Raw genomic sequence first — 26,130 nt, 5'->3', positions numbered from 1 at the left:
TTTCTGTACGGCAATAGAAAGCATATAAATTTATTAAAATTAGTATTAACAACATACCATGTAACGAATGACAGCCGTGCTTACCGCGCGGTAAAATCGCGCAAGTTCATACCAATTCAAATTCTATATAAATAGGTACTAAATCACTATAGATCACTATTTATAGATTTCAATAAATGCATAAAGTAGAATAAGATAGAAATTTTTATAAAATTTAACAGGCTTTCTATCCCATTTATATCGTAACTCGTTAAAAGAAAAACATAAATTTTTGTTGCATTCCTGGTTTTGAAGAGATTTGGATTTGGCCACACTTAAAAATAATGAAAAGTTAAGACAGTTATTATTCAGCACAACCTACATCAAAGAGTACAGATTAGAGCTGTGACTTTATAAGATACCTGGGTATCCATGAGATATTCGAATATATGAAATAGTCAAGAATTTCGATTCGGAAGTAGATCGTAGCCGCGTAGGCATACTGCGCCACTTTGCACTCGCGTTACACTGAAAAAACATGACTTACTCATTCTTATAATACAGGGTGGGGCAATAACTACTACCACCTCAGATATCTTCGAAGCTATAAGGTTCACAGAAATATTTGTTTAACCAAAATTGCACAGTACGAAGAGACCCACCCGATGAAGCTAATAGTTTTTTTTACAGGTGGAGGTACTTTGGATATTTCAAGGTCACCTCTATTTTTTTTAAAAGTATCTATAGGATTCGTGAATAGAAACATTATAATTTAAATTCCACCTAATTTCACGTGGACTACAACATATTTCATCTTGAACAAAATCGTCTCAGAGTCATATTTTTCGAAATGTCGAAGTCAGCGATGTTTTTTTTAAATGAGATAGCATATTTTCATCATCATAGCGTAATAGTTCAGATCAAGACCAAAGCAATGACCTATAGTAGTGTGACTTTCATGTTAGCCCGAAAACGAAAAATCTACAAATTGATGGGAGTAAGTTTAAATAATAAAACAACTACAATAGAGGGATTAATGCAAAAATGAATCGAAGCTGATGGACATCACTTTAAGAATCTGTTACAATAATTTTTCTGCAAATCAAAAATAAGTGAAATATTTAAGATGTGTACGTTAGGTGGGACACCGTGTACATATGTGTCGAAAGCAAATGACCTGTCGCTTATTGAGCGTTGGAGAATTTATGATAGGATTTCTAGAATGCGTGCGGTCTTGCAAGAGGGTACATGATAGCGGGATTTGGGTCTTTCAGAAATCGGGGACGTCGAGAGTTGTTTATGTGAAACAGATTAGTAAAAGTTTAGAGATGGCAAGCAATTGCTGACCGCGCGGCGCATTGGGACAACACTCGGATGTCTTTGAAGCTCCACCCTCAATACAATTATGAAATGATAATAATGAAATTTGGTTTCTTTATTCAAAAAGATTCAAAGAACATATATTTTTTCAGATTTTTAAATGAGATTCGTCTTTGAAAAATAAAAATGTATTTATAATTTTCATATTGAAAAAGGGTGAGTACAATGAAATTAAAAATAAACCTAGAAAGTTCTACCTTTTGTGATGCGAATGAAATAACATTTTCTCTTTAAGTATAATAGTTTACGAAATATAAATTTGCTTATACAGTCATGTATAACTAAAAACCCGCAACTTGTTAATAACTTTGAAGCCAGCAAAATGATGATACAAACTCATCATTATTTCACATAAACTACAACATCAAAAGTAATCTATTTGGCGTGGAATGGCTCGCTTAAAACTGTTTATTAGTTCACAGCGACAGACCAGCGCCGACCCGCACCGTCACGTACCGGCAAAACATTCTTCGTGAGAATGCCAGCAGCGTCGCTACGCGCCGTTGACGGAACGTTGCGGGTCGGTATCGTACAATGTAGATAGCAACATTTAAAACGCGTGTTTCAATGTTTGCTTGCCCGAAACGACCCGTGTCGGTTACGCTACGCGACGGTCTGTGCCGTATGTGGGTATTTACCTAATCCGACGCCGGCGGTAGGTGCCGTTGACGGAACGTTACGGGTCGGTGCTGGACTATCTAGACAGTCCCACTTAACCCCTTAACCTACGATTTACTTATCACATATTCCACAAATATTTCTAACTTTTGGAGGGCGCCGCCGCTAATATTTATATTTGGCCCGATTATCGTATTACGGGCTATGCCCGTAATATTTACTTTTGGCCCGATCATCTACTACGGGCTATGCCCGTAATATTTACGTTTGGTCCGATCATCTACTACGGGCTATGCCCGTAGTTGTAGGTTAAGGGGTTAAAACCTATGTTTCAATATCTTGTCGTGCCCGAAACGGCCGTGCCTGATACGCTACGTGACGGTCTATGTCGTATAGTGTAAACCGACCTTAACTCGCTTACACACTGTTCTACTACTCGAGATATAGCCGCAATGATATACGCTCTGTACTATGCTTGCTCGTAACCGAATGAGGAATCACGGATTTCGGTAATCGGCCGTAACGTTCGGCGGTACCCCCCTTTCCCCGTTGCTCAGCCGTTTCGTTTCCCGTGCCCCCGTCGTGAATCAGCCCTGGACTCCAGGGCCTGGAGTATCCGCCGGTTGTCAGGTGCGTTCCGGAGACTCCTCGGGCCCTGAGGGTTTCTCCGCCAATAATTCCGGCTCCCCTGGAGCCGGGTTGGAGTACGGCCTACGGTCCCCTCCTCCCTGTGTGGCGGGGAATAGAATACGCCCACGGTAATCCCTACCTGTCGTAAGAGGCGACTAAAAGGGACTGTTGGGTGTTGGGATCGCGGGACTGTGGCATCCGCGGTCCGGTGGGGGGGGAGCTCTCCGCTTCCCCCGCCACAGAGAGGGCGCTCTGCCGTTTCTGGCGGAGCGGGCGCTGGGGAGGTACCGGTCGTGTTCGCAAGAGATCCCGGTGCCTCCCCGTATAGCGCCGAGCCCGGCCACCGTGAGTGGTTTAGTGGGTATTTCCCCTGGGCACATAGCCCTATTGGGGAAGAGTCCCACACTACCCCTGCCCACTCCTCCCACATTGGAGGATGGCGGGGGTGTGCGTAAATGCATTCCCTCACGTAAAAAAAAAAAAAAAAAAAAAAAAAAAAAAAAAAAAAAAAAAAAAAAAAAAAAAAAAAAAAAAAAAAAAAAAAAAAAAAAAAAAAAAAAAAAAAAAAAAAAAAACGGCCTACGGTCCCCTGGACGCGCCTGTACTCCCCGATGATGGGTTTCTTCCGCAGCCATCTCCCTAGGAATACTTTCGTGAGCAACTGTATACGTATGCCTACATACGCGTTTATTTCTTTTCCTTCCGACATTCAATATTGTACCATTTTAAATCTTTTTGACACCTTTGTACACAATAAAAAAAGGCTCCGACATTTTTTTATGTTTGTACTTTATCACAAGCAATAATAAAAGAATATGAATTTTTAACACCTACATAAGTAAATATGTTTCAAATTATACCGTGTTTGGTATCGTTTAAATCGGAATAATTTCACCAATATGTTAATAAAAGTTTCATTAATAAAGAACCAAAAATAAAGAAGTTTCATCGTTACATTAGTATCGTGCCACCCGATACCCGGGCATGTAATCTTTTCTTGATCTTCTCTCGTTCAGCCGTCGGCTCGTCAAACGGAAGCCGCCGCGGCGCGCCGGGCAAAAAATTAAGCGCTTGACAAGTTCCACGACCCCCTTCCCCAGTGGTGGGGATGACGATGTAGGATTCATCGAGTCATTTTCATGTTGCGTTCAACGCTGGATTACTGTATATACCAAAACCAAAGTTCAATGTCAAAACTCAGTACTGATCAGTACGCCTTAATGTCAATATTATATTACTTCACTTTAAGTATAAGTGTATCCGAAAGAGGATTAGGTTGAATAAAAATAATTTGAGTGAAAATTATTACAAAAAGAAAACCCTTAACGCATATAGGACGTACAGGTTCATGTTCTCCATTTAAGAGAATTCGTCGTTGTTGCATCAGCCAATATGCCTATTACATATAACAAATTGTTTACGTGCACATTTTTACCAGCAATGTCATTTTGCACATAATTTCCAAGTTTCATAAAAGTGTCATATGACACTTAAATGGTATTTTTTAATATTTTTAATATTGTTCACGCTTGTATTTTTTTAGCGGCTTCATCCTCCTGTACAATAGTGGCAGAAATCAAGGAATCATCAGGCGAGAAATATTGATCTTAATGTACATTTCCATTAACCATGTAAGATAATAAAATAGTAAATACAGCAATGTCTCGATGAGTGCGACGTACTTGGGTCCGCTTCGGAACATTCATGGCAAGGCGGAAAGGTTATCATTACTTCATAAATTTGTTTTTCCCCCAAAGCCAAGCCTCTGCTTAGCTTCTGTTTACTCTGTTTTGATTGTTTCCAGAGGGGGACGCCCCTCCCCCCTCAAAAGTGGTGAGAATAACGCCGTTGCTCGTGTCACATTTATCAAGGAATCACTGTACTGTTTATTTGGTGCAACACCATCTACAATATTTTCATAGATATAAATATAAAATATACAACAGACTCGTATATATAAAATATAAATCGCATAACAAACTAAATACGTTGTTTTTTTAATGTCTTCTGAAAGTACCGTTTTGTTCTCTTTCAGAATTCCTGATCCGCAATGGACCAAGAATGAAATGGACATTATTCAGGTGTCTCGTTCAATTCGGGTAACCAGTTATGTTTACAGAAATACATCACGACTTTACGGAGTAGTTTGCTTAACAACTGATTGCCTTCGTACTGCTCCATAAACTTTTGTATTCTGACATAATCAAAGTTAGTCTGCTTCACGTCCAGCGTGAGCACCTTGAGCATAAAGCAAAGATGTACAAACTCCCTCGGAGCATCCTCCGCCATCTTTTCTCTGAACGCCTCTTTATTAAAACACTTAGTGTCGCATCCTAATTGATTCAGCTTTTCTATGAGCGTGTTGTAATACACATCCATAAGGCCCTCGAGCTGCTCCTCCGTGATATCGCTATGAATGCTGGAGAACAGATAGAATAGCAAATCGCGTATCGCGCTGCTGTATACGTACAATTGGAAATCGACGAATTTCACGTCGTCGACTTTGCCCTCGTCGTTACGATGGAACAATATATTGTTCACCCAGAAGTCTGAGTGTATAATTGTCATCCATGGCTCTCTGGGTACGTCTGACCAAATAACCGATATCCTCATTTCTTTGAGAACCTTCTCGCATCTACTGTAATAGACACTCAATTCTGGATCGCTTTTTATCGTTTGCAACATCGCTTCGAGTACAAGCGTATCATCGCCCACCATCGGCGATAATTTCGCGTGCATTTTGAACACTTCGAACAGGCCCGGTTTCTTCTGTTTGATCGCCATTCCTAAAGCATGAAACTTGGCCAAAGCTTTGACGGCTATTATAGAATGTTCCAAGTCGTAACCTGCATAAAACAATGAAAATAAAAATATTTATTTGTGATAATTCGCCGAATTTCGTTTCTTGCTGTAACAGAAGATTTCGTTTCATTATTTTATCGTCCGATACATTATCAATTTATTGATTAGATAATGTATATTAATATGATTGATTTGATTTTGTATTATTTTTTTTATTTGATTTTGTATAATTGATAAGTTGATCGTTGTATAAGATGGAGGTTCGATCATTCTAAATGAATTTGTTTAAATTTCCATTTTTGTTAATAATATAACAGAATATTTGACAAAACACTTTACTATACCTAATTCATAATTAATTTAATTTTCCCTATATAATGCTACCATTAAACATTCTTCTTTTCTATTGTAATGTCTATACATACGGATAATAAATGTGGCCGAAATGGTGGTGTAAGGAGACACAAGATAATTCCTTCTGCAGAAATCAGTCAAAAATTTAAAATATAATGTTTTCGTCTAAGGTTTAATTTCCAAGAAAATTGGTTTTGAAAGTCTATTGAATACGCGTGAAATTAAATAGGACTTGACTAATGTATATTTCCATTACTGACTGATTCTACTTATTGTCAGCACAAACACATAGATACCTACTTGATTCTGGAAAGTCGATTTTCTCGAAAACTCAGCTTCGGACGTAAAGATTTTATTCTGTATGATAGATTCATTTTTGTATTTGTACCACCAAATCGACCGCATCCTGCACACATTTAAATAAACAGATAAAACATTTAAATAATAATCGAAGACTTGATAATCGTCTGTTGATTGATATCTCCAATGTCAGTGTGTTTTGAAATAATAATAACTGAACGCTCATATACTGTTAGGCTTTCGGTATTATATCGCTAAAATGAAATAGTATTCCAATTATTCCTATTTGATTTCCATTCATTCCTAACTATCATGAAAACTCGATTCTACCGCCTTTAAATGATTAAGACATATCCTATATTATATAATAACAATACAGTAGACATTCGATTCCCGCACGAGTCGGGGCTGTAGAGGGCTAAATTTCCAGGAACCGTACAGGAATCGGTGACCAGTTACCCGAGCGCTTTCCCCACCATTCGGCCGTTCTGTTGTGTGACGTAGTTACGTATAGGGTAGGCTGGATGTACGCACTTTACGGTTATGTTAATTATCTCCGTTATTTTTAGAGATATCAGAAAAGTGTATTCACAGAAGTGTTTTAGTATGGAGAGGGCTAGTACTTAGCAGTTACAGTTTTTTAGTAGGTGGGTTAATTATGTTCTTTTATTAATGATATTGAAATACTATGGAATAAAAATACTTTTATATTTTCCATAAATCGATTCTTCTAAAGATGCTACGTAATAAAGCATTAAGGTATTATGTGAAAAAGTTAATAATTCGTGACATATTTTAGTAGCAAATGTCTACCTTGGTTAGCATCTTTTACCCATTATGTGTGATCCGCGAGATTAGAAGCAATGAAATTGCCACCAATAAAGACAGTATTAAAGCAGTATTGTATACATTTCGCTTTTTGTGATAAGATATGCGTATTAAACGCGACACCGTATGTGTTCCGCCCTGTGGCTTCCGTGCAGTAACGGTAACGCGGGGATTGAATGCCTACTACTGTATAGCTTGTACTACTTTACAGTATTGTCGTTCTTAATGTGATACTTTAAAAAAAACTGATTTAAAAATAATATTGTTATATTTTATATCGTTTTAATGCATTGTCTTTTATTTTGGTTATACTGGTAATCTGTTGATGAACAGAACAAACATCTCTTGGTTTATTTTTCTTAACACGGATCACCAGTGATTCAGTAGACAGGATTGAATGTTACGGGAAAGATAATTATCAATCACTCAATAAGAATGTTTCAGCGAAAAGTAAAACCGAAATAAGGACACAGAGGATGCTGAACTCAACATAATATGTGCACTGCAACCATTATAAAGAAGCTAAAACTTTTGTTTAAAATAAACTACAATCTTATATTTCTACAAATACGATTTGTCTTCGAGACATATCTAATATGGATGTATGGAGTTAACCGTTTACTTTTAGTGGAATTCATAAATATTATTAAATTGTAATTCCATTTTATTCCGGAATCTATTACAGAAGCGAAAGAATATTTGAAAAATGAAATGTTAATTGTAAAACAAAACTAAAAAAATGTTAGTTTGTAACACATTAATAGTATAGGATCAAACTGGTTGATTGTTGATATTGTAAATGGAAGAAGTTTAAAGTTCATTTTTAAATGCAATCTTGAGAACAGTGATATCACACGTAACTGATACCAACTGAACGCAAAGACGTAAGATACGATAAAAATTAAGAAGATAATAGATTTGTTTATAAATGTAAGGTAAGAATAATTTAATAAAAGCTGCGTGAGAAGCATTTAATCGAAGAAGAAAGAATCGTTTGTAATTGATTTAAAGAAAGAACACAAACACTGGAATCTATTCTGTTTATCAGACGTCTTCTAAGTTATCGCAAATGGCTTTTATAATAATCGTACTGAACGTACGGACGGAACCAAGTTAACACACTTGTGGCCGGTATATATATACTGTCCCGAATCACAGATATTAATACTGGTTACGCTTATAATGTATTGATATTTATACTTTAACATTTCTTATCAAAATAAGTAAACTTGAATTTTGTGTTACGTTATACGGTATATTATGAAAAGCTCAGCTCTATTCTCCTTTTATATTAAATTAAAGACATACCTACAGTCCTATCACCATTGTAGTAGCCTTTAACTTTCAAGTTCTCCATCAAGAAAACCGCGTCGTCGTCGAGTTCAACATCTGGTTGTATGGAACTTCTCCATCCATAGAATTTCGGTACGATGTCGAACGTCTCGTGGATATTCACTCCAGATTCAAGCTCCACCTTATTGTACGCCGGAATGATAGTCTGATACATAAAGGTCTCTTTGAAAAATGTCCGAGAACTGTCGAACACTAGTCGCTGAAACTCTGTCAGTGGTAACATCTTCCCGATGAGATGAAGTTCTTCCGTCTTTTCTGCATGTTCGTCTCGCAGTTCCACGTCAACTTTTAGAATCGTACTCCCAAAATTCTCCCCAGGCGGTAGCAAAGACTGTGCCTTGAAATTTTCGACGATTACATGATCCCCGAGTTTCTGGCGTATAAGCGGCTCTATATCGCGAAGTACGACCTCTTTTATTTCTACCGAATCACCTGTCATGGTTCCGCTGTGAAACCCCTGTCACTCTGCGCCGTTTAGTCTCTATTTCGTCGATTGTTCGGAAGAAATCGTTCCTTAACGGCGTACCACTGCCGAATGAACTTTGACGAACAATTCGTATTCTTTTTACGCACGGTTTGATTTTATAAGTTTGGCCACCACTAGAAACCCCAAATCGTGTTCATTATCAATTACGATGAGTGTGTGCACATTATTGCGCAATGTTAGATAGCATATACGTATCAACGGCTACTTTCGATGGGGCAGTACGATGCTAAACATACACTTGCACATTGTCCGAACATTTCACTTATCCACTTGTGCTTATGATGATAATAATCGTTTCTCCAAGCAAACTCACTTACTCATTGCCGCCCGGTTCGGCTTGCGTATCGAGCTACAAGTTGATCATTTAATGATTTAATGCATACACGTAAGTATGTATACACGACGAGTCTTGCTCAGCGTTGATATACAATCAAAACTGCGAGAATCGTGAAGGCGTTGTCCACATAGAACACAGCAAGAAATGTATCGTTCCATCACTACCGATACGTCGAGCGTATAGCACAGTGTAGCAAAAGAGACAGTTATTCCTCCGGTTTATTAGTTATCGACTGAAAGTTAGATACACATTCCGCAGACAATGTTTCAAATCCCGATGTGCCACTGATTCTGTGACACAGGTCACAGACCGGCAATTATTTAGTTGCATGATTAAGGAATCTCTGGATAATACTCGTAGCATACATTGAAAACTATTCCTAACTCTATATCTTAACGACGGACTTATACTTCTTGTTTCCATCGCATATCTGCAGTCATTCATTTAATTACAGAGTAAATCTACAGAATGAACTGCAAATACTATTTAAATATTACCAACACGTACTCCGACTGTATTTAGCTCAGATTTCCTAAGAGTGTAACTGAACCACCTTAAAAACTATAACTCTACCTTTATACATGGATTAGTAAGGAACTCACATGAATTTCTTTTATAAATCGCGAAGTGCATTCGAGTTCTTATTACTCGAATCCTTTAAACAGTATTTCTTAGTTATTTGAAACAATTACCAAATTTCGAATAACATAAATTTTAGATTAATGTACTTAAATAATACTCTAAACTTTGAATGTTTCAAATGAAATTACTTTAGTGTATATTTGTATATATTTCAAGAACATTTATAATTTTTTATATCGAGAAAAAATAACAATTGCTGAAACTGCAGACCTTTGTACACAATCGCTTATAAAGACATGCTGTCCACGATTCTAGTCGTTCTACTTATCTGAATTAAAAAGGCAATGGAGATATAACATAGATTAGATAGGATATATAACATATAGCACAATCAATTCAAAATTTGTCTTTTTCTTATTTTTTAATTATTCACTTTTTTATTTCTTCTGGTACCTACCATAGCCAAACTCATTCTAATTGATAATCTTCTTGGCTTTTTTATTTCAAATAGACAGAACATCTGGAATCATGACATTATGTTTTTATAAGCGACTGTGTACGGAAGCATGCAGTGTCACGAATTTCTATTTTTTCTCCACATAAAAAAATGTAATTGTGTCTGAAATATGTATAAACATACCCAAAAACGTTGCTGCAAAAAGTGTTATAGTTTTTTTGCAAAAGAAGTCCCAAATGTCACATTGAAAACGGGCGTCTACACTAGAATACCCCCATCAAGTAGATTTACTAATAGAGAAATCATCATTACGAAGCATACATCATAAAAAGGGTATATTTATTTATGGAAGAGTATAATGATATAAAAATATTGCATTTCTGTAGTATTAGAATAAAAATAATAATATTGTAGTAAATTCATGTTTTAGTAAAACCAGTACTTATGTAATATGTATAGTATTTTTGTTATGAAGTACTTCATCCAGCAACACGTACGATTTTCGTACCATTTTGAAACCTTTAAATCCATCTTTTTAAGTCCTTATTCGAGACATTTTATATATAACAAAGTAATATAGTTTCATATTGTTTGAAATTCATATCTTTCCAGATTCATCGATTGTTCTCCTATAAATTCTGTAAAGAATAGAATATATGTATACAGGGTGTCTCAGCTAACTTGATCACCTTGAAAAATGATTTGACGGTACAATTTATGAAAATTTTGAGGCGTGTAACTTAAATGGCATCAAGGGGCACATCTTATAAGGTAGGTGAAGGCATTTCAGAAATTTCAAGGTCACCTTGATTTTTTTTTAACGGAATGACCTATTTGTTTATACCATAGATCAACAGAGTACCATATCTGAATAAAACTGTGTTCACCTTGAGACGTCCTAAACCTGATAGTTAGCGAGATATTTGCAAAATAATCAGTCTAGAAATTGCTGTATTGGAGTTGAGGGGCATCATTTGGAGCACCTATAGCTTCCAGATACATAGTAAGTACCTACATATTAAAAATTATTTTGTAAGTTTCTTGTTAACTATTACATTTAGGATGTATGAAGGTCAACACATTTTTACTCAGAACTTGATATTCTATCGATCTATGGTACAAAAAATTGGTCATTCTGATAAAAAAAATCAAGATGACCTTGAAACCTCTAAAATGCCACCACCCACAAAAAAAGCACGTACCTTATAAGATGTGCCTCTTGATTCCATTTAAGTTTTATGCTTCAAAATTTTCATATTTTGTACCGTTCAGTCATTATTCGAGGTGATCAAGTTAGTTGAGACACCCTGTATATATTGATAACATTTAGTAACACATATATGAGACATGTACCAATGAGCATTGAAATATTATATATAATAAAAAAGAAAATAGAAAATTATAAAATACATACACACAATATTAAAGAAGTAACTGTCATTTTAACTGTTTTCTACTGCACGTCGGGGGATTGCCTCTCCTTCCTCAATCAATCTGTGATGTACAGCACTCAGAGCCTATACCATAGAAATTGATTGCAAAACTAATTTAACAATACAATGCTTGTAGTACAAATTTAAATACTTCTGAATCTCAAAGCCTAAATGCAAACATTTTTTAAAGAAACTCTAGAAACACTTATATTTAAACATATACCTTGAAATATTTAACAGTTTTAACACGTAGTTCTAATGTTGCATCTTCATCACAAATAATTATTGTACGAGGATGTTGTTGAAAGGCTGATACGGTCCACATATGGTTGATGCCTTCTTCTATTGCCTTGTAAAGGGCAAATGCTTTATGGGATCCTGTGATAAGAATCATTACTTCTTTAGCATCCATTACTGTGCCAACACCAACCGTCAATGCTTGCTTTGGAACTTTAAAAATGTTATTTCCAAAGAATCTTGCATTTGCTTCTAATGTATCTTGTGCTAAGGTTTTTACTCTTGTACGTGATGCCAAAGAGGATCCTGGTTCATTGAAAGCTATGTGGCCATCTGGACCAATACCTGTAAAATAATTTTATTATGTAAGAAATCAATGTTTTATATACATTTATCAATTGTGCTATGTAATGTACCAACAAAAAAAATATAATAAATTACATACCACCAATAAATAGTTCAATTCCGCCAGCCTCTTTAATTTGTCTTTCAAACTCATTACATTCTTTCACAAGATCTGATGCATTACCATCAAGAATATGTACATTTTCTGGATCAATATCTATATGCTTAAAGAAATTATTGTACATATAGTAATGGTATGATTCTGGATGATCCCGCGGTAAATCAACATATTCATCCATATTGAATGTTTTTACATATTTAAAGGAAATTTTTCCTGCTTTATAATATTCTATAAGTTTTTTATACATTCCCAAAGGTGTACCACCTAAATAATAAGTAATAACAAATTAAGTATGTTCTAAACACTTTATTAAAAGTTAGCATAGGTAGGAGGTGTACCTGTTGGAAGACCAAGAACAAAATATTTATTTTCATCTGGTTGAAAATCATTGATTCTTTTCAAAACGTATTTGGCAGACCATTCTGCCACATAATCTATAGTATCACAGATTACTAAACGCATTTTTAATTTTAGTTATGTATAATTTCCACTTAAAACTGAAAAAAATTTGTGCAGGTACAATTACAGAATATATATTTGACGGGAAAAAACATTTTATATTACAACAAAATTACACGCAAATATATGTAATTAACGCTGCTGTTAATCGCATTCAAGATAAAAGTGATGCACTCTACATACATATACGTATACATATACATATAAATATATATATTTATGTGTATATATTACACAATATATATAATATGTACACCCACGAGCAAACTCGGCTTCCACTAACCCACTAAACTAGAGTCATCTGCAGATACCGTAAGCATCTGAAAAAGTCATTGTTACAGATATCTGAAAAAAGTTACCAGAAAGATATCATTCAGATAACTGTATTTTAGAGGTAGTCTTTACAATAACCTTCGATATCTTTTCGGCGGCCGAATAGATATCTTTTCAGACAGGATTACAGATATCTGTATCATTTATGGGGTATCTAAAAGGCACCTATTAGGCATCTCAGTGTTATGTGGGAAGGGAAAAAGCGGCGTAGAATAAAAGTCTCCTACCACTTGGTAAATTTATTTCAGATACTGAAATTAATGTTAAATCGAATGTTAATTTGCCATAAATTTCAGTAATTCCAAATACCAACAGGAAGGAGCATAGTAGAGGCTCTTCACCTACGTCACTTTTTCCCCTAGCGGAAACCGAGTTTGCTCCTGAGAGTACACCCGAGAGCAAACCGGCTTCCGCTAGGGGAAAAAATGATGTAAGAGAAGGGCCTTCTACCACTTAGTAAATTTATTTCAGGTACTAAAACAAATGTTAAATCGAATGTTAATTTAGCATAAATGTCAATAATTCTACATACCAAGTAGTACAAGCATGGTAGGAGGCCCTTTCCCAACACTACTTTTTCCCCTAGTGGAAGCCGAGTTTGCTCGTGAGGGGTATATACATGTATATACAGGGTGGTAATAACTATGTCCACTTTGAATATTGCCGTTATTTGTAATAATATGAAAAAATGTTATATACAAAACTTACACGGTATAGAGGGTGACATACTGTGACACAAACATTTTCTGCGTGGGTGAAGGCATAGAGAAGATTTCAAGGTCATCTCTATTTTTTCTAATGGAATGCTATGTTTTTTTTATCGCGATGTAATAGCCGGTTTTAAGACGACTTCAACAAGCTATCATTGAAGGTCATGCAAGGTCAAATGTGGCAGTAAAATAAACTTTCTTACATTACAGGAGATGCTCGAAGTGGTGACCGTTTGTGTCAATGCAAAGTTGCAATCTTCGTATCGCTGCATTACGTGCATGTCTTATCGTTTCTGAACTTATTCTACAACATGCTGTATTATTTCATAGGGGACTTTATTAGAATATGTACCACTAAACGTTCGCCAAATGATGTGGTTACAGCACGATCGGTGTCCAGCACATTATGCTCGGAAAGTAAGAGATGCACTGAACGAACTTTCCCCAAATAAATGGATAGGATGTGGAGGATTAGATTCTTGGCCACCTCGTTCTCCAGATTTAACCCCATTAGATTTTTTTCTCTGGGGAGAAAATATGATCAAGGGTGAATTGCAATATATGCTAGATTAAAAAAAATATAGATGACCTTAAAATCTCCTCTATGCCTTCACCCACGCAGAAAATGTTTGTCACAATATGCCCCCCTCTATATCGTGTAAGTTTTGTATGTAACATTTTTTCATATTACGACAAATAACGGCAATATTCAAAGTGGACATAGTTATTGCTCCACCCTATATATACACAGCTTTACTAATCCCCAATAAAGTTCATGAATACATATGCGGGGATATCTTTGTGACAACAACCGCTTATCTAACATGTAATGCAAATAGAATGCGAAAATCTTTTCTGGTTCATGTTTTTATTATACGTATACATATATAAAAATTTTATTTTCGATTCATAACTATATATATTAATTGTTGATAAACTAATTATATGTATCAAATAAAGTATCATAAGTATAATAAATATGCTACATTCATTGTAAAGCTGATTCGAATATATACTGTTACATGGAATTTGCGCATGTATTAACCACGGTTAACTTAAGGTATGTTAAATGGTTCATTGGGTCCTATTTTCAAGGTCAATAACCAATGGCTGTTGACCTTAAGAATGGCATCTACTAATTTGAAATAATTGTACAATTTCAAGGTTTCTATTCGTTAATTTGAATTTTCTTTGAAAAACAGGAAATGGCGACTCTATTTTGCAGCAACAAAATAAATATATATATTCAGAAAAAATACTTACCTGAAGAAAACTCAACTGCTACTCTTACCACCTCTGACTAACTCTGACCATTCAGTCTTCAGTCTGCCAGACAGTAAATTGCAGTAAATCAGTGACGTACAACTAACCTAATCTCAGTCCTTTGTTACTCACATACAAACGAATGCGAACGAATTAATCTATCTCCATTACAGTTATGCTCTGACCACTTGAAAATGAGTTATTTAAAACACACTGATCGATAATTTATGATATGCAATGTCAATATGTAAAAAATATTTTACAGAAATAAAATTACATGTTTCTTTGAATTGATTGAATTTCGTTCATTTAATTTCTGTACGTACATTAATCTTTAAAAAAAATAACATATATATATATATACTCTTTCCACGCTACTGCTTTATTATAATAAAATGTATGACGCTAAATCGCGCTAAATGTAAATACCGACGACGGACGAAGACAATAATAATTGTGTTGAATCATGAATTCAGAATTTGACGGGAAGCGAGGTTAGTACTGTTCAATACTTATACTATGTATGTAAGTAGTACATACTTGTATAATATTCTAGAAGAAAAAATTCTTGTGTACTTTGTGATATTCATATTAATATAATGCCTGAAGTAACCATTAATAATGATATTGTTAATTTTTCTTTGAAACCGTATTCTGTTCAAGAAGATTATATGGCAAAAGTGATAGAGTGCCTTCAGAATAGCACAAATGGGGGTTTAGTATTTCTAACTGGTACATTGTGGCATCATATTTATTATTTCTACATATATGTATTATTCATCCTTGAAAATGAAAATTAATTGATGTAAATATTTTAGATACAGGGAAAATACTCTGCCATTTATGTTCCTCCTTAAGTTGGTTATTAATAAAAAAAACTTAACTGCAAGTACATACAAGCAATTGTAAGTGCAATAGAAAAACAAAATTTTGGGGGACATTTCTTTAATAAGTTAAATAATGAACATAAAGGAGCTACAGGTGATTTAGATCCTCCCACCGGTTTTAATTGGGCTGCACCAAAAATTATCTATGCATCTAGAACACATTTTCAACTTTCACAAGCAATGTAGGAGTTGAAAAGAAGTTCTTATAAACATACTAGTACCGCTGTATTAGGATCTAGGGATCAACTTTGCATTCACCCAGAAGTATTCAAAAAGACTAATAGTTCCAATAAAATACATATGTGACATTCTAAAATAAAATCAACAGCATCTTTTTATTATAATAATGTTGAAACAAGGTAAAGTCTCAACATCTGGTACTCATAGTCCATTCTATAGGAAAGAAGGCCCTTTTTTTAAACAGGAAGTTAGATATAGAAGATTTAGTAAAAGCTGGATAGAAATTCAAGTGTTGCCCATACTTTTTATCGAAGGAACTTAAGCAGACTGCAGATATAACTTTTTTGCCATACAATTATATATTAGATCCAAAAGCAAAAAGATCCCAACGCATAGATTTGCAGAATAGTATCATTCTTTTAGTTAGATGAAGCACACAATATTGAGAAAACTTGTGAAGAAACAGCATCATTGCAGGTATTAAAATAATGCAATAATGTCTAAAATATACTAAGTGTATATTAAGTATATTAAGAATAGGGAATATATGTTATGTCAAATTTAATAACATTTTTGCAGATATCTAGTACAGATATTGCAATGTGTATTGATGAAGTAACAGCAATAATGGAAGAGATGGCTCATAGCATAAAACAGGAGAAAGATTTTTTAATGGAGAATTCTGGGAATGTACAACAAGATTTTACTGTTGATTTATGTATTTTGAAAGCTATGTTTTTAGAAGTAAAAAAGCTAGTGACTCTATAAAAATCATAAAACGTGACAAAGGAGACACGTATCCTGGTGGCTACATTTTTGAATTACTTGACAATGCTGAAGTTATTATTAATAAATTTTAATTAGTAACTAGTTATTATTAATTAATTTATTAAAAAATTATTTATTAATAACATTTTCACTGCATCATATATTTCTAACATATTTATTTTTGATCATTTGTTTTACAATTAATGCATGGTAAGGAACAACTAGTAATAGAGAAACTAGAAAAGATTGTTCTTTATTTAACAACTACAACTACCTCTCTGATTGCAAGGAAAGTATCTTCTATTAAAAATAGTGTTTAACAGTGGTAACAGTGTATGTTATAGAGAAAAAGTTAAACAATGTTACAAGGTATATATTCAGTTAGAGGAACCAAGAAAAGGTTATAAGAATGATGTTTGGGAAAGAAAGAAAACGATTTCAAAAAATGAAGGCAAAGTTAGTTATTGGTGCTTTAGTCCTGGATTTAGATAAAATTAGTACATTTTTGATTTGTTATATTTATTTCAATCAAAGTATATTTGTATACGTATATGTGAATTGTAATATGCATATATTTGATAAAGCATGTAACAGCTAATGAAAGAAAGTGTACACACAATGAGAAGTGGCACATTATCACGTCTAAAAACTTTTATAACTGAACTTGGAATACCAGTTGATGTTCAATTAGAAAATCCACTTTTTTTTTTTTTTTTTTTTAACGTAGGGGAAATGCCTTATGCACACCTCAAAGTCCTGGGGTAGGACTCCGAGGTAGTGTGGGACTCGCACCCACTAAAACCCCTACGACAGCCTTCTCAGGCGGAACCGGTGGTGGCGGGATCTCTAACGAACACACCGCCACCACCGCACGTGTGCTCCTCGAGGATAATTAGAAAATCCACATATAGTAAAAGGAGACCAACTCTGTGTAGGTGTCCTTGGCCAAGGTCCTGATGGTTATTCATTGAACTTCTCCTGCAACACAAGGTATTATTATTTAAAATATTTTTTCATTGATATATTCATAACGTATTACTTGAATTGTATAATTTGTTTTAGAAATGATCCTAAGTACGTAGCATCTCTTAGTCGAATAATATTAAATTTCAGTTGCTTAATAACCTCATGGTTTATTAGTTTTTTCCCTTTGTATCGTATAATGAAAAAGTGTCGAGAAGAATGGCAGAACACAGGTTTATGGACAAAAATTTCAGATCTTAAAGTAATATGTATGTACATATGTATACAAGTGTAATAGTTATTTACTTATATTTTTAGCTAATATGCGTAGAAACAGAATCCAAATAAAAGAATTTCATCTAAAAAAATATTTATACAATTACCTGATATTTCGACCTATGTTATTCTATATTGAATTTTAAGAAAATAAATGAGTTGATCTAATTTTTGTAGCGATAATCTGCAATATGTGCGATAATGTGGCTAAGTGCATTCCAAAATGTAGTGGGATCATTCTTAATATTTTCGTAAGGCAAATCTAAGTATCTCTAAGTAAATCTACTCTTTTTCTTAGTTAACTCTACTCATTTGTTTATATTACTGGTCCCAACACAGGGGATTGTGCTAATGGGATCCTTTGAATGGAAAGGATACTTGAGATAGCTTTTTTATCTGTTGTAAGAGAAGTCACATAAGAAAATATATTCTACAACCATATTTTCCAGCAATTATGTGTAAGTTTTCTTATTTTCTTCAATTTTGATTGTTAAATTATATTTTAGAATTTGTTATTATTAATACTTTGTAATTTCTTTAATATTGTCAGTATGTACTATACAATACTATAGGACAGGAGAAATATAATTATAAAATACTGTTTTTTGTAGGATATAATTAATTTATTAACATAATCAAAATGTACAAATTATTATTTATTCTTTGATGGTAATGCAATATAAATGGAAAATTATTTATTTTAAAAAGTTCGTTCACTATATGTATAATAAATTATGGCGGTAAGGTAGGGAATGAAACTCAAATGGTAAAAAACTTTTTTTCGAGTCGCCAAAAATCTTTCTCCCAATCATCAATTTTGTCAAAAAACAACCTATTTGGAAAATTTAATCCAATTCGGTGCATGGAGGTTTTTGGAAGTTTAGCCAAAACTCGTGTTGTAAACACCTATGTGAAGTTAGCAGAACAACTTTAACTTTTTAACTTTTCATTATACCCAATCGATTGGTGGTCGTTTGGTGGTCATTGGTAGCCGAATTAAAACATTTGATATTGTTGCGTTCTCCTAAGTAAATTTTAAAGCTTCGTAGGAAAAATGGCGTGAGCTAGCGCCTATGGGGTGTTTTTGGTTGTGAAATTGTAGTTAAATATTCAATTAAATAACAATTACAATTTAACTGTTCACAACTCTTTAATTTTAATTTCAATATTTCTTTACACTTATGTAAATGAATTTATTAAGAACCTTTTACAAATACTTTTTGTGTTTCGAGAACGCGTTTGGATAGTTTGAATGCCCAGAGATGAATGGCGGAAAAAAAGAAACAAAGAGCATTATCTCCCAGATAGCACACGGACGTCTTGTGACTGTCTTGAAAGTGTCTGTATTCAGACATTCATGTCGTCTTGAAAACGTCTGGTAATATCCTGTGAACAGCATATCTAGAGCCTGTAAGCGTGTTTTGTGAAAAAACGAGTTCTCTTGAAGATGTCTAACTAGACATCTTAAAGACAGGTTGGGAGCTGCCTCAGGAGGCGTCTTTGTAGTTAATACAGATATCTTCGAGACATCTTGTAGACATATCTTAGAGACGAATCACAGAGATTTTAAGGCTGTCTTATAGATTTTTAATAGACGTGTTAGATATGGCTTATAGACATATTAAAGATATGTTACACACGGTTTAAAGATGGCTTCAGGAAGTCTTATAGACGTGTGTCACAGACGTTTTACAGGTGAGGTAAGGAATAGTGGTTGAGAATAGATAATTAAAAATAATGTTAGTACATAAAACAAAATTTAATAGAAATTCATTATTTATTATTTCAAATATTGTTATTAATTTTTTATTTAAAATGATACAGTAGACATTCGTTTCCCGCGCCACCGTTATCTGCACGAAAGTCATGCCTCTTGCTCACACGTATTTCTCACCTCGCGCGCGTACCCTACTCTGTCGCCCAGCACGCCCAGGCCGGAACGCATACAATGTCGCGTTTAACTCGCATATCTCATCTCAGAAAGCACAGTGTATATAATACTGTTTTAATAATGTTTTTATAGTTGCAATAAATATTGGTGGAATGAATATTGGTCGTAATTGGATTGCTTCTTGTCTCGCGGATCACACGTACTGGGTAAAAGATGCTAACCAAGCTAGACATTTGCTACTAAAATATGTCACGAATTATTACCTTTTTCACATATAGTCTCTGCCCTCTGCAGTGCGCATTCCAGGTAGTATAGATTTCAGTGGGTGCATGTGTCAACAGAATTACATAGTCCAGTCGAATTAGACTTCATACCCCCATTTTAACAAATAATTCTAATTACCTATGTTTTTCAGCAAAATTGTTCGGAAGATCATTACAAATGAAATATATACCCTTGAGATTCGTGAATAGTTCGGGAATATTGTTAAAAAAGTGTGTGAAAAACATTGCAATATAAACCATTCGATAATTGCTATTTTCCTACAAATTTTAAAACAAAAATTATATACATTTACATGTTAAGTCGTTTAGCATATAAACACCATCTATAATCAAATTAATCAATTTAAAACATGGAAATTCAAAGAGGTAAAATTTCAGGGCTTACATTAATTTTTTTGCAAAATTGGTCACGCTATTTGGTAATATCTCGTCGAATTACCCCAAATGTGAAAAAAAATAGCATGTAAATCGATGATTCCTGTCGCAGGTCCTTTTCGCCCGTGCTAGCAAGATTTTCAGAACAGCATGTGGGAAGTGGGAAAGATAGAAATGAGACTATGTTGCAGAAAGCGAGAATGAGTGAGATGTACATATGAGGGCAATCCCAAAAGTAAGGTCTCTCATTTTTTTAGAAATACAAAGAAATGTTTATTTTCAATAATGTTTACATCATTTTAAAGCTTGAACATTTATCTATTTTTCGACATAATCGCCATTTCTGTCGATGCATTTTTGTAGGCGCTGCAGCAGTTTTTGTATGCCCATGTCATACCAGCTCGCCGCCATGCCGTTGAGGAAGCGTTGAACCTCATCTTTCACCTCGTCGTCGTTGCTGAAGCGCGTTCCGGTCAAATGTTCTTTCAGCTTGGGAAACAGGTGGTAGTCACTGGGTGCCAAGTCCGGACTATACGGTGGATGGGTGATCATCTCCCATCCAAACTGTTGCAGGAGAGCGACAGTCGTACAGGCGACGTGGGGACGAGCATTATCGTAGAGAATGCTTACGCCCTTGCTCAACATTCCTCTTCTCCGGTTCTGAATCGCCCGTCTGAGTTTTTTCAGTGTCTCACAATACCTGTCAGCGTTTATTGTGGTCCCAGAAGGCATGAAGTCCACCAACAATACCCCCTTTTCATCCCAAAACACAGTTACCATGACTTTACCGGCAGACGGTGATTGTTTGAATTTTCGCGGCTTGGGAGAAGAGGAACGCCGCCACTGACGTAATTGTTGTTTGGTCGCAGGTATGTAGTGGAACGCCCAGGTTTCGTCGCCCGTGACAATCGAATCCAAAACGTTGTCCTTTTCGTCTGCATAGCGGCGAACAAATTCGCGGGAAGATTCAACTCGTTGCCGTTGGTGGTCTTCCGTGAGCATTCGCGGGACCCATCTTGCGCACACCTTCCGATATTGCAACTTTTCCGTCAAAATCCTGTGAATAGTGCTTCGGGAAATCTCGGGAACCAAAATGCAGAGATCATCCAGAGTGATCCGCCGATCTTCACGCATGGTTTGCTCAACCTTTGCGGCTATCTCGTTGGAAATTGACGGTCTGCCGCTTCTTTCTTCGTCGTGAACTTCAGTTCGACCAGCTGCAAACTCCCTACACCACTCGCTGACGTTTTTGACATCCATGCACGACTCGCCATACACTTACGAAGACTGAGTGTCCCAGTGAGGTGCGCATAGGCTTGTTGCGGAGTGGTGGAAGTAACGAACACAACAGTGTTTCCAATAGCTGCACGAATAGGTTCCCGGCGTTCTCAGCGCTTTGGAGACCTTACTTTTGGGATTACCCTCGTAAATATTGTGTCTGGTTCAAGTCATTTAACCTTTTTTTTTTTTTTTTTTTTTTACGCGGGGGAAATGCATTATACACACCTCGAAGTCCTGGGGTGGGACTCCACGTAGTGTGGGACTCTCACCCACTAAAATCCCGGCAGCCTACTCGGGCGGAACTCGGTGAGGCGCAGTATCGATCGATCCGCTACATGGCGGGATCTCGTGTGAACGCACCGCCACCACCGCGCCTGTGCTCCCGTTATCGGGGAGCTCGTTTCGTGGGGGCGATCGAACGCCCCCCAGAGGTGACCACTACCCTGGTCACTCCCCCTACTCTACTCCACCGGCGTTAGAGGACTGCACTCTGACGTCGGCACTACCGGGCCGCTTTGGATGCAGTCGGGGACCCCACCCCGACCGCATCAGCGGCCCCGGCGGACGCGCGCGCGAAGGCGGGAGCCACAGGAGCCGAAGCTCCGGCTCCCGATGTCCACGCACGCGTCCGCCCATACACGCAGGCCTCGCCTGCCGGAGAGCGAGGAGACGCCTACGGGGGAGGAATCTGTCCCCCCCCGCCGGCGTCGTCGGGGCCAGCTGTGCGGGCCTCACGGCCCCGACCCCGACCCCGCCTCGCGGTCCCGCTCGTCATCCTCCTTCCGCGAGATGACGGTCTCGCAGAAGGAGGACACCGCCCTCCACGACCTCTCGCTCCCCACCATGGCCGCAACCACGGCCGGGAGCGAGAGGTCTCCCCCTACCGCTGTACGGAGCACCGGCCTCTCCCTGGCAAAGGCCGGGCAGTCATTTAACCCTCGCTCAGCATAACATAGATATATGTAATGTACTTTCTTTACACTGGCATTTTTTTTACACGAAATTAGTACATCAATTTTTCAAATTAACTAACTTGTGTCCTAAAAATAAATTTTCTTTTATACGATCCATTATTTTTTTTGTACCTCTTGCAAAGTTTTAATTGTATCATGTTGTGTGTATTTTAGATGAATATACAGGGTGTGACAATAACTATGTCCATTTTGAATATTGCTGTTATTTGTAATAATATGAAAAAATTTTATATACAAAACTTACATGGTATAGAGGGTGGCATACTGTGATACAAACATTTTCTGCGTGGGTGAAGGCATAGAGAAGATTTCAAGGTCATCTCTATTTTTTCTAATGGAATGCTATGTTTTTTTTATCGCGATGTAATAGCCGGTGTTAAGACGACTTCAGCGAGCTATCATTGAAGGTCATGCAAGGTCAAATGTGGCAGTAAAATAAACTTTCTTACATTACAGGAGATGCTTGAAGTGGTGACCGTTTGCGTCGATGCAAAGTTGCAATCTTCGTATCGCTGCATCACGTGCAAGTCTTATCGTTTCTGACTGATAAAAGTGCTATATATTCTTAGATGCCCTTATTACACGTGAATTTATGTCGCTTCGCGACGCGGTTCGGAATCCGCATGATTAATACACACGCACGCTTTGCACACCTTAGGTGTGCAATACACACTTTCACTGTTATATTACCGGGAATTGCTCGATTCGCGGACCTAGCTAGAGATGCCTTGAAATCTGTCGCAGCAGGTGATGGTCCTGCCGATAATTCAGGAGGACTTCTCGGGTGGAGACACGCACTGAATCTTACTCAATCCCCAGTTCTAGAGACGCAAGTGAGAGATACATACACGTGGTCCCAACACTTGTTTCTAGAACCGAAAGGGAAACTTAGGTCGTACTTAACGTAGCACAGTTCTCGGAAACTATGTCCCCGATGCATATGCTTGTCAACCGATGACTCTTCCGAGTACACGGAAGAACTTCTCGGTTGGAGACGCGTACAAAATCTTAGTTAATCCACAGTGCAAAAGATACGAGGGACAGATACGCAAGCGTGGTTCGACACTCGTTTCCAGCACTGGTAGAGAAACTCCGATCGCACTTATGATCCTAGCTACACTCACTCGCAATGCCAAATGGAATTGCGAGAAGGAAACTGGCAGAACGCAATAGGCAGGCTGTTCAGCTCCTTCTTCGTTCGTTCGAAATTGAGAGTGATTCCCCCTTTTTCCTCGTACCATCAGAACTATAACAATGGCAGCTAGTTTTACAACTTACAATTAAACTATAATCGAATCCCGCTTGTGGTAAAGTCAACTCGATTTTGCATGATTTGATGAATTTGTTTAGTGTTTATTACACATAACTTTCTTTGAATTCTGTTCTCTTATTAGCTTTTCGTTCAATGTCACACTCACGGTGTGTCCTCTAATACTGCTTCTGATTACGCTTCGTTTCCTTTTAAATAATTTCGTAGTAATAATATTTTAGTATTAAATAGAATTTGATTTGATTTTATTATAAAATTTTGTGACATCTACGCTGGACTTCCAGAAGCCTGTTCCCGGGTTGAATCTCGTCAAAGCAGTACTGAGGTGTACACTCGTGAGGATGGCAAAGACGCTTTGCTTTGTATCCAAATCGAACTGACTCCACCACACAAATCGGTTTCGAGGAGCCGACCTCGTGAGGCGTCCGGTCGACTGGAGAATCAGCAAACACCAGGACCAACGGAGTAGGACTAGATTGGCAGTGACCGGCGCCTCCCTCTGCAAAGGACTCTCAACGGAGGTGGCTGCAGGAGAGATCCATCATTGGGGGAGTACAGGCGCGTCCAGGGGACCAAGTGCCGTTAGTTAGTTAGTTAGTTAATGCTCAGGTCTTCCGGGAGAGGGGAAGTGCGATTTCCCCCCCAAGGCCGCAGCTGTGGCTCAAACGCCGGTAGCTATCTCACAGCCCTGCAATAGGACTGCGGTGGTGCCGTACCTCAACCCGACTCAAGAGGAGTCCGGATTATTGGCGGAGAAACTCTCAGGGCCCGAGGAGTCTCCGGAATCACGGCGTCCCTGAAGACCGCCGAATACTCCAGGGAAAATTCGCGGCGGGGGAACAGGAACAGAACCGTAGAGTAACGGGGAAACGGGGGTACTGCCAAGCGTTGCGACCGATTGCCGAAAACCGCGGATCACCATTCGGTTGTGAGCGATCAAGTATAGCAGTAGCGTTTTCTTTGTTAAATTACGTGTCGATCTAGTCGCGAGTGCGAAAGAGACCTGTGAGACGACGGCGAGCGCAGCCAACTTCTGTACGCGGTAAACCGTCTCCTCTATTTCGGGTGATTCTGTGATTGATTACGGGATAGTATAGTCGAATAACATCGGTCAACTTCTCACCTTCTGTGAGAAGTTGCGAGTTCGCGAGCGCGAACGCGAGTAGCGGGCGGACAGATTTCCTCGGGGTTCCTCAACTAGTAGCATACCACGCATACCATCTCGTGGAGGCGCCGTAGCCGAATCATTTGTTAAATAGTCTGTATTGCGACGTGTATCGAATTTCCGGATCAAACTGTTATCGAATCATTATCGTAGGCCACCGATTGTAACCGTTGCCCTCAAGGGCAGACGCGTGGCGTCAATAAACGTCTGAATTAACGCATAACGATTTCCAGTCATTCGCGAACCGCCTCCTGCCCTGAGGAGAATCTCCGCATCCTACTTGCGAACCTCGACCCGTAGGCGTGCTAGCCGGCAACCGTCACTCTCTCGTCGTCTCGATCCTGCGTAGATGTCGAAGGTATCGAAGGTCCTACTCGGGGAGTGTCAGGCGTTCAACTCGCGGAGGCGCGGATAGTTGCGGAGGCCGAGAGAAGGGCTTTGTTCGCGGCGGACCACGGCCACACGGCTGTCCGGGGCCCGAAAATTTAATTCCTCGTAACAATATATACAAGGGTGTTAAAAAAAACCATTAAAAAAAAACTTAGTAAACACAGATCGAGAGGTCAACCGTTTCTGAGATATAAATATTTTTGTACAAAATAATTGCTTAACCTCAACTGGTTACACTGGACACACTTTTACTCGATCAAAACAAGATCGAAGCCACGGTTATGCGCTTGCGCGATCATAACCAATCGCCAATATGGCTCAGAGTACTTTGCCGCCATTCAGCTTACGCTTCCATCCTTTATTTCTATGTCCATGATCTAACGCAATGTCAACTATGCTACAAGAGTTGCATGCAACT

At 37.4% G+C, this 26,130-nt stretch overlaps 3 protein-coding genes and 1 pseudogene across 3 annotated transcripts; 1 reads left to right on the top strand and 3 right to left on the bottom strand.

Moving 5' to 3' along the window:
* Window positions 1-4,680: 4,680 nt before the first annotated feature.
* LOC107193127 lies at window positions 4,681-8,683 on the bottom strand. The gene is made up of 2 exons (XM_015582525.1): window positions 8,200-8,683; window positions 4,681-5,453 (listed from the first exon to the last, which is right to left on the bottom strand). The coding sequence occupies exons 1-2, from the start codon at window positions 8,681-8,683 to the stop codon at window positions 4,681-4,683; spliced, it is 1,257 nt and encodes a 418-aa protein (XP_015438011.1).
* A 2,047-nt stretch (window positions 8,684-10,730) lies between these two features.
* LOC107193129 (glucosamine-6-phosphate isomerase) lies at window positions 10,731-12,705 on the bottom strand. The gene is made up of 5 exons (XM_015582527.1): window positions 12,582-12,705; window positions 12,223-12,507; window positions 11,764-12,122; window positions 11,522-11,624; window positions 10,731-10,745 (listed from the first exon to the last, which is right to left on the bottom strand). The coding sequence occupies exons 1-4, from the start codon at window positions 12,703-12,705 to the stop codon at window positions 11,550-11,552; spliced, it is 843 nt and encodes a 280-aa protein (XP_015438013.1). The 3' UTR covers window positions 10,731-10,745; window positions 11,522-11,549.
* Window positions 12,706-15,607: 2,902 nt separating this feature from the next.
* Window positions 15,608-18,154, top strand: LOC107193126 (annotated as a pseudogene).
* Window positions 18,155-20,950: 2,796 nt separating this feature from the next.
* On the bottom strand, window positions 20,951-21,892 carry LOC107193125 (histone-lysine N-methyltransferase SETMAR-like). The gene has a single exon (XM_015582523.1). The coding sequence runs from the start codon at window positions 21,890-21,892 to the stop codon at window positions 20,951-20,953; it is 942 nt and encodes a 313-aa protein (XP_015438009.1).
* Window positions 21,893-26,130: the final 4,238 nt, after the last annotated feature.

This window comes from Dufourea novaeangliae, unplaced genomic scaffold (genome assembly GCF_001272555.1).
Source record: "Dufourea novaeangliae isolate 0120121106 unplaced genomic scaffold, ASM127255v1 scaffold565, whole genome shotgun sequence".
Lineage (NCBI taxonomy): Eukaryota > Metazoa > Arthropoda > Insecta > Hymenoptera > Halictidae > Dufourea > Dufourea novaeangliae.
The sequence above is the reverse complement of the archived record's forward strand: the minus strand, read 5'-3'. Positions and strand labels throughout refer to the sequence as shown.